This window comes from Lepidochelys olivacea, assembly GCF_965140295.1.
Source record: "Lepidochelys olivacea isolate rLepOli2 genome assembly, chromosome: 3".
In the NCBI taxonomy this organism is placed as follows: domain Eukaryota; kingdom Metazoa; phylum Chordata; order Testudines; family Cheloniidae; genus Lepidochelys; species Lepidochelys olivacea.
Window position 1 is genome coordinate 199,553,379 of NC_140413.1, and position 13,188 is coordinate 199,566,566.

The 13,188-nt window shown below is 47.4% G+C and overlaps 2 protein-coding genes across 4 annotated transcripts in view; one reads left to right on the top strand and one right to left on the bottom strand.

Annotated features, from left to right (window-relative positions):
• MACROD2 (mono-ADP ribosylhydrolase 2) overlaps positions 1-10,033 on the bottom strand; it is a 1,326,034-nt gene extending 1,316,001 nt beyond the window's left edge. Inside the window, exon 1 of one of the 3 annotated variants that reach the window (XM_084624011.1) lies at positions 9,941-10,033. Coding sequence is in view for 2 of the 3 variants with exons in the window: in XM_084624010.1 (XP_084480136.1) it covers positions 8,888-8,933 (46 nt within the window). In the remaining variant the exon portion in view is untranslated. Of the gene's footprint in view, positions 1-8,887; positions 9,119-9,940 lie in introns of those variants that run through there. The other 2 variants (XM_084624010.1, XM_084624009.1) reach the window with 2 other exon arrangements.
• A 239-nt stretch (positions 10,034-10,272) lies between these two features.
• The window catches only part of SEL1L2 (SEL1L2 adaptor subunit of SYVN1 ubiquitin ligase), an 80,718-nt gene continuing 77,802 nt past the window's right edge, over positions 10,273-13,188 (top strand). Inside the window, exon 1 of the mRNA XM_084622378.1 lies at positions 10,273-10,583. Within this exon, the coding sequence (XP_084478504.1) occupies positions 10,529-10,583 (55 nt within the window). The 5' untranslated portion in view covers positions 10,273-10,528. The remainder of the gene's footprint in view (positions 10,584-13,188) is intronic.

The following is a 13,188-nucleotide window of genomic DNA, read 5'->3' on the forward strand; positions in this document are numbered from 1 at the left end:
TTCTATTTCGTCCATACCATCACTTCTAACTTCTTTAAAGTCTACCTTGTCATTAAAATACAATGCTACTCCACCATCTTTACCTTTATTTCCATCTTTCCCAAACAGCACATACCCTTTAATACCTGTACTCCAATCATGACTACTGTTCCACCAGATTTCTGTTATCCCTATATCATCTGATTTCACTTCCTGCACCAGTAGTTCTAGTCCCTCCATTTTGTTACCCAGACTTCTGAATTGGTGTAGACATCTTAGTTGTTTCTGCTCGTCTTCACCCAGATTCCTCCCCGCGATTAAGTACAATTATTCTACAGCCAGCATCACCTGACTGCTCACGAATACCAATGAGACTCTTTCCTCTTGATGTCTATTCTCCTAGCCTCTGCTGTTCTTTTCTCCATTGTTGTATCTGCTCTGACTTGATTTTCCCTCCCATTCAATATCAGAATCGGGCATGGAGATTACATGAGCACCTCGAAACAGTCTCCCCTGAATTCCTAGTTTAAAGCTCTTTTAATCAGATGTGCCAACCTCCATCCCAGAATTCTATTTCCCCTGAGAATAGTCCTCTGTCCGAGGATGCCTCCCAGCGGTCAAACATTCCAAAGCCCTCCTTCTAGCACCACTGCCTGTTGATCACCATCATCTTGTCTCTCCTTTGTTCTCCTCCATGTTTTAATCACTACAAGCAGAGTTTGTAATGTTTATACATTTTATTTTTGGTTATTATTTACTGGCATAAGCTTACAATAAAACCACTTAAAAAGTCAAAGCTTCTGCAATGCATGGCACAAAAAAATTCAATTTAACAGCAGAATCAGATTGGGGGAAGGGCAAAGGTATTTGTTTGTTTCAACTCAAAAGCACACACAGCATAAAGAGTACCATAACATCTCTTCCCATAAAAATCATCACCCACCCCTACCTTCTCAGAGATGACAGCTGCACATTTTCAGGCACCAGACTCAAAGTAAAAACAAGAGGCATCCCTGACATTATTGCCAAGGTGGTTTATACTTCGCAGTGGATGCCTTGCTGGCCGCTCATGGTGTTGAGCAAATATCTGCACCTCAGCCTCCAACTCATAAAACTTTCTCCCTTACTCTCACCAATATTGTGCAACAAACATGCAACTATGATCGTAGGCTGATGTCATTTTGCAACATCAAACCTAGTCATAAGATCGTGCTATCTCACTTTCCAATGGGCAAATGCACAGTCCACAGTTATTCTGCAACTACTAAGGCAACAGTAGAACAGCTCCTTTCTTCTGTCCAAGTGCCCTGTAAATGGCTTCATTAGCTTGGGAAATAAAAAAATAAGCTCCATCTCCCAGGATGACCTGAACAATCTCCACACCATTAATGTCCATGAGGAGTCTACCCTCAGGATCACTGTGATTCATTAAGGTGAACAGGGGTGATTCTAAAAGATCCTAACATCAGGGACCTTTCCAGACCACCTTGCATGTATGTTTGTGAACCTGCTCTGGTGGACAATCAGGCCTTGGAGAAATAGCCCTTTCTCCGCTTATGAACTCCAAAAACTGGTGCAGGAAGCAAATGAGGGGACCCAGGGGTCTAACACTATTCTGGAACGCCATATGTGCAAAGACATCAATAATCTCCTAAGCGTTATAAAGCTTTGTAACCCAGCACAACAATACCTCCTGCATAACAGCACATAACTGCATGAGAAAGGCCTCCCTCCCCTAACAGCCAATCTTCCCAAGCCAAATTGGTTAGATACAGACTAGTAACAGTCAGGGGTGGCCAGCTGCCTGAGGGCAATGGCAACTCATTTTCTTAATAAGCATGGGATTCCACATGGCAGTGTGCTCCCTCCACAGTTCCAAGTTCAGCACAGATTTCAAAAAAAATGTTTGCCTTCACCATCCTGAAATTCTGTCACCACTGCTGGTCATCCCAGGTCTGCAAAACACCACCACCATGAGATGCTTTCCCACCCATTGATTCTGTTTTCCCCTAGCCCAGAAACAACTCTGTACTGTGTTCCAGGAACAGCTTACGTAGTACCAGTTGCTTCGTATTCTTCTCCTCCTCTTTCTCTCTCTCTGCTGCTGCAGATGTTGTAGCCACATCAGCTGCTCAGTGGTTGAAAGCCAAAGCCACCCAATGCTGAGAACTCAACCAAATTGCAAGCAGTCTCTGTGTATTCATGATTGCCAGCACTGTGGAACAGAGCATTATTGCATCCAGGATGGCCGACAGAAATTCAACAAATGGTGCTAGCCCACCCAGAAAGAGTAATCACAGGACAGAGGGCAAGGAATCATGGGATTTTCAGAGTTTGACCCCCAACTCCCAGAACTCTACTGGCTTCCACTATGTATTCCACAATGCACTGCAAACAAAGTGCCAGAATAAACACAGTTCAGCAATGAAGCAAAGGACCATGGGATAACCACCTGAAATGCCAAATCACACACACAAATCCCCTGTCACATGTACACAATCATGTGCATTGAAACAAGACACAGTTATCTCATTTGCACACTATTACTGCAGATTACATATTGCATACCAACTAGTACGCATCAACTCAGCACGAACTAAAATGCCTGTGTAGATAAGCCCTAAGATGTCCTCCGACTGGTAAGTTGATACACTGAAGTACAATCTGACCTCCATTCTTTGGTTGCACACATCTTCCATTACCTTCTTGATGGAGGTTTTAGGTGCAGAGGTCTGTATCCTACAACTGTCCAAAACAACAGCCCATTACTTAAATGGTTTGTAAAAAGCAAACAAGACCCAGAGATAGAAAGGCTAGTTGTGATGAGTACACTCACTGCTGGGGACGCTCCTTTGTGGGTCATCTGGAAATCAGCTCGCATCTGGATTAGTACCCCTTCTCTCTCTCTCACCAGGACTCTGGGTGCTTTCTCTAGGACTCAGCCCTCCAACTATGTCACTGTATTGTCCCCCCTTTCAGGGTATCAAAATCTCACCAAACCAGCTGTCTGTATGGCACATTCAACAGTCCTGCACCACTTCCCAGTGACTAGTAGATGTATCTGGGTCCACCCGTTACTTCAGGTTCCATCCCAGAGGCCCTATACTCAGCAGCCAAGGACTACATGGTCTCAAACACTGCTGCTCTTTCCCTGAGCTTCTGCCTACTTTACTTTCCACTAACTTTCTGCCCTGCAACTCCTCTGGGTAAACCTCTTCATTAGGGACAGGATCCCACAGTTTTTGCTCCCCTTTGGGTTTCCTCCCACCCTCATCTCTGTGCCGAAAGAGTGACTGCAGATTCTGCCCCTGCAGCCTTTTTCTGTGGCCAACTTCCTGGCTTTACACCTTACCCAGCTTCTCCCAGAGCTGGGCTTCACCAGTAATCACCACCTCCACCAGCATCAGATAAATCGTGACCACCACCTGGGATGTTAGGTTCCTAACACCATCCCCTCCTTGTCATTTTCCATCCCCACCTCATTTATCCTCTCTCCTATTTTATTGAACAAAAGGCAAAAAGATAGCCTGGCTTAGACAGACAAGATAATTCCACTATTCGCAACCCTGCTGTAGTAAACCTGTGACCAGAAAGGGAAGCTAAAAGTAATGCCTAAAAACAGCTTGCTGTTGGTAGCTGTTTTCCAAGTCTTGCAGTGACGGATAAACCCATGTGCTTTCCCTGTACTTCTCTCACAGCTAGGTCGCAAGCAAGAGAGCATCAGAGACAAAAGCCACATTTCCTATTTTTGCTATTATTCTTACGGGAAATCATTTTGTTTTGTCTTAAAAGAAACAGGATTGGATTTATAACACCCTCACCTTAAAAAACGGACAATTCATATAATCTAAAGAGATCATCAAAACAGGGGTTTTCCCTTATTTAAAAAAAGGCTCTATACAGCTAAAGGAAGAGGGAAATTATTAAAATGAAAGCATTACTTCTTTAAGTTTCAAATGCTTTAATTGTTTTCCTTCTTTTTCTGTGGGTTTAACAAAAGACCGAGAATGTTTTTAGCGGTGATTGTAACAACTGTAATAAGTCAGCCGTAACGTGACGCAAAACCCCAGAATACACTTCACTGTTAAAACCTTTGTTATCCATTTCGTGTTGTATTAATATATTATCCTGAGATACCCACTTATCATGACAATATGCATTAGAAACACAGATTAGACCTTTGGTCCTCTCAGGATCCAGTGTTCTGTTGATCTCTATTAGTATCAGGCCCACATCCATCTGAGATTCCTATACTAGTATTCATGACATATTAACTGAGGATTCTGAAAGGCACGCATGACAACAAAGGGGAGGGGGCCAGAAGTGCCATCCCAGGTTCCTGAGTTTTAAAAACTTCAGTGGGTCTGCTACATCCAAATGAAAAGGAAGGGCTGCAGCTGCTATTCCAACCCACATGCCAAAGTCATATGGGTGACAGGAAAGGCAGATGATGAAATCTCAACCTCTGTGTATTCTATTAGCATAATAAATCCCAGTTTTGTGGGGGAAGCCACTTCATCTATATGAAATGTTATAATAAGATTGTTTAACCCCCTTTCTTCTTATTGCATTATATAAATTCTCTCTTCCATAAAAAGAAAGTGGCACAATACTGTGGAGCACACCAGTACTCTTGTATTCAAGTCTAGCCTCTGGCAGTCATTTTCCATATAAGCATAATTTGGGTATAGTAACAAGTGAACTACATAATACAAATTAAGTTTATCTAAAAGCATTTAGTTCACTTTCACATACAAGTATGTTTAACATTATCTGAAGCAGCCAAATGTTTTTTCCTTCTTGAGATCTTAGTCCAATATCATATCTGCTGCTCTTAGTCAAGGCCCAGGACTAGACAGACATGGGGAAGGAGTTACTCTCCATCTAAAAATTGTATTTTCAGATCCTGTTTGAGGCACATTGATTCAGCAGGATGGAGAGGCTGCTGCTGCTCAGATAGAAATTTCTATCACCTGAAAGATACCAGTCTTTACGGAGAATTTACAAAACTGTGAAGTCCAATAATCAAAGTTTGACTTCTCAGTATAAAAGGAGACTCCCTCTTATTCTAAATATTTTTAGATTGCAATACATTTTTAAACCAACTTAACCTGGAGGATTGGAAAAAATACATAATGATTGTGTACCTTAATTGGACCTTTAGAAATAAAATAAAAAAATCAATGTCATTAGATTATTATTCAATAAAATTTCAATGTAATTCAATTGTTTAATCCTCGAGAACACAGAATACAAATATTTCACGTGTGCTACAGGTACTACTGAAAGATGAACCTGAAACTGCAGAGATCAATTGGTACTATAGACAACACTCAAAACTTCAGAGCTGCAGGACAGACAAGCAAACAGACTTCTACTGAATTTTAGTGAAAAGGGTACAAGTCAATTTGTTGCCTTTAAGGAACAAAATTCTTCTATATCTTTATTACTTGCAGGGCTTGAAACTTACTCGTGTGGAGCAGCGTAGTCCTAAACTATCAGTTTCTGTTAAAATTAAGCTCTCAGAAAAGTCTCTAATATCCATAGCTGTAAATATCACCTCTCAAATGTGAATCAATGAAGTGTTATTTTCCTTAGTTTGCAGAGAGCCGGCTCTTGTGTGAAATTGTAAGATCCAGGTAAAGAGTGAAACAGAAAGAAAAAAGGTCAATTTCAAACTGCTGCAGCTTGTGAATGCATACCAGCCACAGACAGGCACTGCAGGTATTCACCTGGTAGGAAGACAACCAGGGGAAAAAAAGAATCCAGAAGGTAGGCATCTACAATACAGACATTGCAATACTGACATTTAGTAATCAAATGAGAGACAGGGTGGATGAGGTAACATGTTTTATTGGACCAATTTCTGTTAGCGAAGGAAACAAGCTTTCGAGCTCCACAGAGCTCTTCTTCAGGTATGTAAGCTCAAAAGCTTGTCTCTTTCATCAACTCACCCACCCAGTCTCTCTCATATCCTCATATTCCAGGACCAACACAGCTACAAAAAGAGAGAGAGAGAGATTAATCAAGGCTTAAGGACATTTACTAGACATTAATGGACAGTCTCAATAGAAATGATGAAGTAGGAGCATCCCTCACCACCAAATCCCAGATATACAGTACACCCTTGATGAGAAGCTCCCCTGACAAATGCCAGAGGTAGAAAGGTGCTGAGATTCCTAATAGAATGCTGCTCATGCTTAGGAATCTTCTATCAACTTTGGTACAGTAATTGCCTGCAAATGTGAAGCCCCTATTTCTTCTCTCTGTTAGATGGGAGAAAGCATTCACAGTTTTAAGTTTTATAAACCTCTCCCCTCCTCACATGCCCCTAAGTAAACCAAGTGCATTCCATTAACATTTCTGCAGGAAGTTAGTATTGCTTGATCATATATTTAAGATACTGAATATTCATCAATAGAAGGGAGCTCAAAATTAAGAGTGCCCATCACAATTTGACTGTCATTTTATCCACTGCAAGTAGGAACAATAGCATCAGGCATGTAAGATAAAAATCTCAGCTCAGGAAAGTAGTTTTTGCCTGTAGAGCCCATGCCACATAAATAACTTCTTGTACATTTAAGTGAAACATAAAAAGTTGGGCTAGCCTCAGGCAGATTGATTATGTATTTGTTTTGCTCTTCCCCCCCGCCTGCCCCCCCCATATGGAGTTATGTTTAAGACTTAAGTCTTCTCTCTCAAGTAGCAGCTGTCCGTTATGTTCATGCAGCATCTAGCACAACAAGGCCCTGGCCTCCATGTACCACCTTACTGAGAATAAATTATAGGAATCCTATGGTAGAAGAAACAGCAACAACAAAATATGAGAAAGAGAACAATATTTTACATCGTCAGTCATACTTGTTTGCTGTTTAAGAGTGTAGTTTTTCATTTTATATGAACACTAAATAGAAGGTCAACATGAGTGTTTCCAGGATAAACAACTAAACTAATTTATATTAGAGGATATTGGTAACAGGATTTTGTACTGTTTCTATTATTCTGTGTATGTTTGGATTGTCTTCAAAACAGTCAATACAATAAGACCAAAATTGCAAGATCAGCTTGATGGCTATTCAGTGTTTGTGGACAAGTTGCTCTTTTTCCAATTAAGAAGGGGAAAAAAAAACCAAAACTCTCCTATGAGATTGATGACAGAGTTTTGAAGGTAGGATCCAGTTCTAAATGTCAGTTCCCTTACTAAAAGGGAAACATTTTTCACAGGAGGGAGCTCAGCTGTTTTCTACAATGAAGATTTCACTTAGCTGCTATTGCAAGGTTCATGCCAAGAAGATCAATAAGTTTTATTTAAGCTGCTATCCGTGTTCAATAGTTAAACACAACAATAAAAAGTCATGCAACTTAAAGTGGTGGAGTTATGTTTGGATTAAACACTTCATTTAGTATCTTATATAATTTTATTTCTCACCTACCTGAAACATACCAATCTTTCATATGACTAACTTTACAGCAGTAGAATCAGTTTTAGTTTTATCTTTTTACATACATTGTATGGAATGTTTACTTTTTCTACCAAGTAGTTTATAGAGGAAATATTTCACCTATATTTTTCCAATTTAACACCTTTTTCTCTTCTTCCATTTTAAATGGCCTCGAAATCAAAACTAGCATTTGATCAAAATAAGTTTGTGAGATTTAAAGTTATATTTGGTTTCAAAATGTTTCCTTCAGTTAGAGCCATTTAAGTGTTTAGTTTGCCATTTAGTATCCCTCTCTTTTCCCTCCAACCTCCCCCAGCTACTTTAAAAAAAAAATTATTGCGCTTTTGGGCACTTGAACTTGTTTCAGATTTCTCTCTCTATTCTATGTCTGTTTTGTGATAAGTAGCATTGCAGATGTGTTTTCCTGCCTAGATCTAGCAAATAAAAGGGGTAAGGGTAGCAAGAAACACTCTACTTTTATTCATGTTTTTCCCCCTAGTAGCACACAGTTATCTGACATGTCATCCCTATGTAAAAAAAACAAGAAAACGAGTTTTGTTGTAAGCACATAAAATACAAATATTTGTTTATACTGATTGGCATAGCCTCTTTGGAGAAAGATCAGGTTTGAATAAGGGTCTAAGAAGGGAGAGAATCCACAGTCATGTAAAGGAAAAGAGAGGGACAGAGAGAATGCAAGGAAAAGGAGAAGTCACATACAAGAAAAGGGTGATTGTTTGAGAAAGATAGCCAAAATATATCAAAGAAAAGAAAGGAGGCTCATGGCTAGACTGACACACACAGGGGTGGCTGGAGAAGAGAAACACTGGGAGTAAAGACACATTCCCCAGAGAAAGGTGCAGCACAGAGAAAAGTGGAGGGGGGGGAATGACCCATAAACAGGGGTACTGGAACAATGTTTATAGTGGGGGTGCTGCTGATGGAAACCATGGAAACCATGTATTGTTGTTACTACTTCAAACCAGGGGGTGGGGAAGCATCCCCAGCACCCCTACCCACACATGGTGGAAGAGGATTGAGAAATTCAAGGCATAAGAGCAACTAGGGAGCTCACACCTCAGAGCCACGGAGGCGGGGGGTAGCTCAAAACCCAGGAGAACCATTCACCGAGTACAGCAAGGCGGGGTTGAGACCCTGTCCCACCGAGATAGCAGCAGGGGGACGGGGGAGGAGGAGACGAAGGGCCACTCTGCCCCCCCACGAGAAGGATCGTGGGGCCAAAGGACCTACCAGCTGCCCTACTGGGGCGGGGGGAGGGTTACGCTGCCCAGCAGGAGGACAAGGGGGTCGGCACCTTGGCCCACTAGGCAAGGGGGACAGACAAGAGGTAGGGCTGAGGGGAAGCGAGTACCTCCCGCACCGGGCGGGCAGGGAGAGGGGCTCCCCACCCGGCGGGGAGATGGGGTGCCCTGCCCGGCGGAGACCGGGCTGCGAGGGGCTGGTACCTTTCTCCTCCTTCCAGAGCTTTTTCCGCTTGTTGCTGGGGTACATGGTGCTGTGGCTGGCGGCGGCTTTGAGCTGCACGTTCCCCAGGCTCACCGGAGACGGGAGGGTGGAGCGTCGCTGACCCGGCGGCCGTCCCCTGCGTCCCCCTGCACGGCTCGCTCCTGCCCAGCGGCTCACAGCGCCTGTCAACTGGGTCACGCCTCGCTCGAACCCGACACCCCCGCAGCGCCCGCCTCCCACCCCGCGGCCCGTTGGCTCCGGCAGCCGCCGCTCATCAGCCCCCGCCCCACCGGGCCGCTCGCAGCACACGGGCTCCGGCGCCGCGGCCGAGGGGAGGGGCCTTAAAGGGACAGGCCGGGGGCAGCGCCGGGCACACGAGTGAGCTCAGGCCATGGTGGACTCTCTCGCCGCGGGGTGATTCCCTCCTTGCGGGCAAGGCGTGCGGGAGCCGGGCGACTCTGAGGCGTCGCCATCCATCCAGAGGGGATCGGGGTGGGTCCCCTCTCTGTGTGTGTGTGGTGGGGGAGGGAAACACTCGGGTGGCTCCCTCCATGGGGGAGCAGTAGGGAGGTGCCTCTTCTTTCCAGCGAAGGACAAGGGAGAGGCCCTCCCTTTCCCCAAGCGCCCTTCTTTATGGGGAGGGGGGCTCCCTTGCTGCCCGTAAGGGGTGGGGGTCGCTTGACTGCTATGTGGGGGTGCCCCCGGCGTACAGTCTCCCCAGCCCCCGGGGGAAGAGGCTTCTCTGCACAGCTGTTTCGTGACGAATCTCCTTCCTCCCCCATTCGGCGGCACATCTCAGCCCTTTCTCCCCCCACCCCAGCCCGCGGCCGCCTGTGCTTAGGTGCGACACGTTGCTCACAGCCGGGAGGAGATGCCGTGTAACATCCCTCCCTGGCCTGTTGCTGCGGCCCCAGGTGTGGCTGTGAGAGGGGAGGATCCTGCCTCTCCTTCGCTGAGTCGCGCTCGCGTGCCAAGGGCCCGCGTGCAGCTTGTCCCTGCCCCCCCCCCCCACCGGAGGAGGGCGGGAAGAGGCCACAGCAATTGACACGCACCCGAGCCCGACGGGAAGCAGCTCTGGGTCGAGAGCGAGCAGGCTGGGCTCTGGGAGGAGGGGGTCCGACCCAAAACACACCGGGGTTACGGATTGCGGCTTCCACCCCACCTGCTGCGGCGGCCCGGCTCCTCCCCTCGCAGGGCAAGGGGCGTCCTGCAGGCAGCTCCCTGGCACCCCCCCCCCCACGCCCCGGTGCCTGCCCGCCCTCCTTCCTTCGGTTAGAACGCGTGAACTGACACTTCACTTCCGGGTGGAAGGTCAGACGGGCCGGAAGGCGGGGATTGGCCTCTCGGTGGCAAACGGTTGCTAAGTAACCGCTTCAGGGCCGAGCCTGCGCTGCGGGCGGGCAGGCGCCCGTTTAGCCCGCAGGGGGGGAGTGGATGAACTTGGCCCTTTGAGGTGGCCGCGGCCATCAGTGCCTGCTGCCCGGGAGGTGGGGGCCTGTCCCTGCCCGGGGTGTGTGGAAGAGGGGCCTGAGGGAGCCCGTCCCTGCCCTGAAGCTGGGGGCGGGGGCAGGTGGAGGTTGCGGCCCCTGCCCCATGTGCGGCCGCTGCGGGAGCGTTACAGCAGCCGGAGCTGCTCTGCGATGAAGGCTGTGAGCGTGGCGCCGCTGCTGCTGGCTCTCCTGGTCTCGGTGCACAGTAGGTATCTGACACTGCACGACAGCAGCTCTTCCTTCCTTGAAGCCGGGGTGAGCAAGCGACTTGATGTGCGAAAACAAGTAGGCACTTCCAAAATGACTCATGATTGTTGGTGCCTCACACCTGGGTGCCCAACCTCCGGCACCACTCAAGGGTTTGGTTTTCCTGAGGGCACCTACTGTTCAGCCCTTGTGAAAAATCAAGCCTCTTCTCTCCCGTTGGGCACCTACCATCACTTTTGAAAATTTCGAGTTTGAAAATACACTTCGTGGTTGGTTAGATTTCTGGTTCTTGTGCACGGGGACTGTAGTTTCCGACCCTGTGGGTATGTCTACACTACGGAACAAGGTCGAATTTATAGAAGTCGGTTTTTTAGAAATCGGTTTTATATATTCGAGTGTGTGTGTCCCCACAGAAAATGCTCTAAGTGCATTAAGTGCATTAACTCGGCGGAGCGCTTCCACAGTACCGAGGCAAGCGTCGACTTCCGGAGCGTTGCACTGTGGGTAGCTATCCCACAGTTCCCGCAGTCTCCGCTGCCCATTGGAATTCTGGGTTGAGATCCCAATGCCTGATGGGGCTAAAACATTGTCGCGGGTGGTTCTGGGTACGTATCGTCAGGCCCCCGTTCCCTCCCTACCTCCATGAAAGCAAGGGCAGACAATCATTTCGCGCCTTTTTTCCTGAGTTACCTGTGCAGACGCCATACCACGGCAAGCATGGAGCCCGCTCAGGTAACCGTCACCCTATGTCTCCTGGGTGCTGGCAGACGCGGTATGGCATTGCTACACAGTAGCAGCAACCCCTTGCCTTGTGGCAGCAGACGGTACAGTACGACTGGTAGCCGTCAACGTCATGTCCGAGGTGCTCCTGGCCACGTCAGCTGGGAGCGCCTGGGCAGACATGGGCGCAGGGACTAAATTTGGAGTGACTTGACCAGGTCATTCTCTTTAGTCCTGCAGTCAGTCCTATTGAACCGTCTTATGGTGAGCGGGCAGGCGATACGGACTGCTAGCAGTCGTACTGTACCATCTTCTGCCAGACAGGCAAGAGATGAAGATGGCTAGCAGTCGTACTGTACCATCTTCTGCCGAGCAGCCATGAGATGTGGATGGCATGCAGTCCTTCTGCACTGTCTGCTGCCAGCCAAAGATGTAAAAGACAGATGGAGTGGGTCAGAACAAGAAATAGACCAGATTTGTTTTGTACTCATTTGCCTCCTCCCCTGTCTAGGGGACTCATTCCTCTAGATCACACTGCAGTCACTCACAGAGAAGGTGCAGCGAGGTAAATCTAGCCATGTATCAATCAGAGGCCAGGCTAACCTCCTTGTTCCAATAAGAACGATAACTTAGGTGCACCATTTCTTATTGGAACCCTCTGTGCAGTCCTGCCTGAAATACTCCTTGATGTACAGGCACCCCCTTTGTTGATTTTAGCTCCCTGAAGCCAACCCTGTAAGCCGTGTCGTCAGTCGCCCCTCCCTCCGTCAGAGCAACGGCAGACCATCGTTCCGCGCCTTTTTTCTGTGCCGACGCCATACCAAGGCAAGCATGGAGGCCACTCAGCTCACTTTGGCAATTAGGAGCACATTAAACACCACACGCATTATCCAGCAGTATATGCAGCACCAGAACCTGGCAAAGCGATACCGGGCGAGGAGGCGACGTCAGCGCGGTCACGTGAGTGATCAGGACATGGACACAGATTTCTCTGAAAGCATGGGCCCTGCCAATGCATGCATCATGGTGCTAATGGGGCAGGTTCATGCTGTGGAACACCGATTCTGGGCTTGGGAAACAAGCACAGACTGGTGGGACCGCATAGTGTTGCAGGTCTGGGACGATTCCCAGTGGCTGCGAAACTTTCGCATGCGTAAGGGCACTTTCATGGAACTTTGTGACTTGCTTTCCCCTGCCCTGAAGCGCATGAATACCAAGATGAGAGCAGCCCTCACAGTTGAGAAGCGAGTGGCAATAGCCCTGTGGAAGCTTGCAACGCCAGACAGCTACCGGTCAGTTGGGAATCAATTTGGAGTGGGCAAATCTACTGTGATGCAAGTAGCCCACGCAATCAAAGATCTGCTGATATCAAGGGTAGTGACCCTGGGGAATGTGCAGGTCATAGTGGATGGCTTTGCTGCAGTGGGATTCCCTAACTGTGGTGGGGCTATAGACGGAACCCATATCCCTATCTTGGCACCGGAGCACCAAGCCGCCGAGTACATAAACCGCAAGGGGTACTTTTCGATAGTGCTGCAAGCTCTGGTGGATCACAAGGGACGTTTCACCAACATCAACGTGGGATGGCCGGGAAAGGTGTAGGACGCTCGCATCTTCAGGAACTCTGGTCTGTTTCAAAAGCTGCAGAAAGTGACTTTATTCCCAGACCAGAAAATAACTGTTGGGGATGTTGAAATGCCTATATGTATCCTTGGGGACCCAGCCTACCCCTTAATGCCATGGCTCATGAAGCTGTACACAGGCAGCCTGGACAGTAGTCAGGAGCTGTTCAACTACAGGCTGAGCAAGTGCAGAATGTTGGTAGAATGTGCATTTGGACGTTTAAAGGCGCGCTGGTGCAGTTTACTGACTCGCTTAGACCT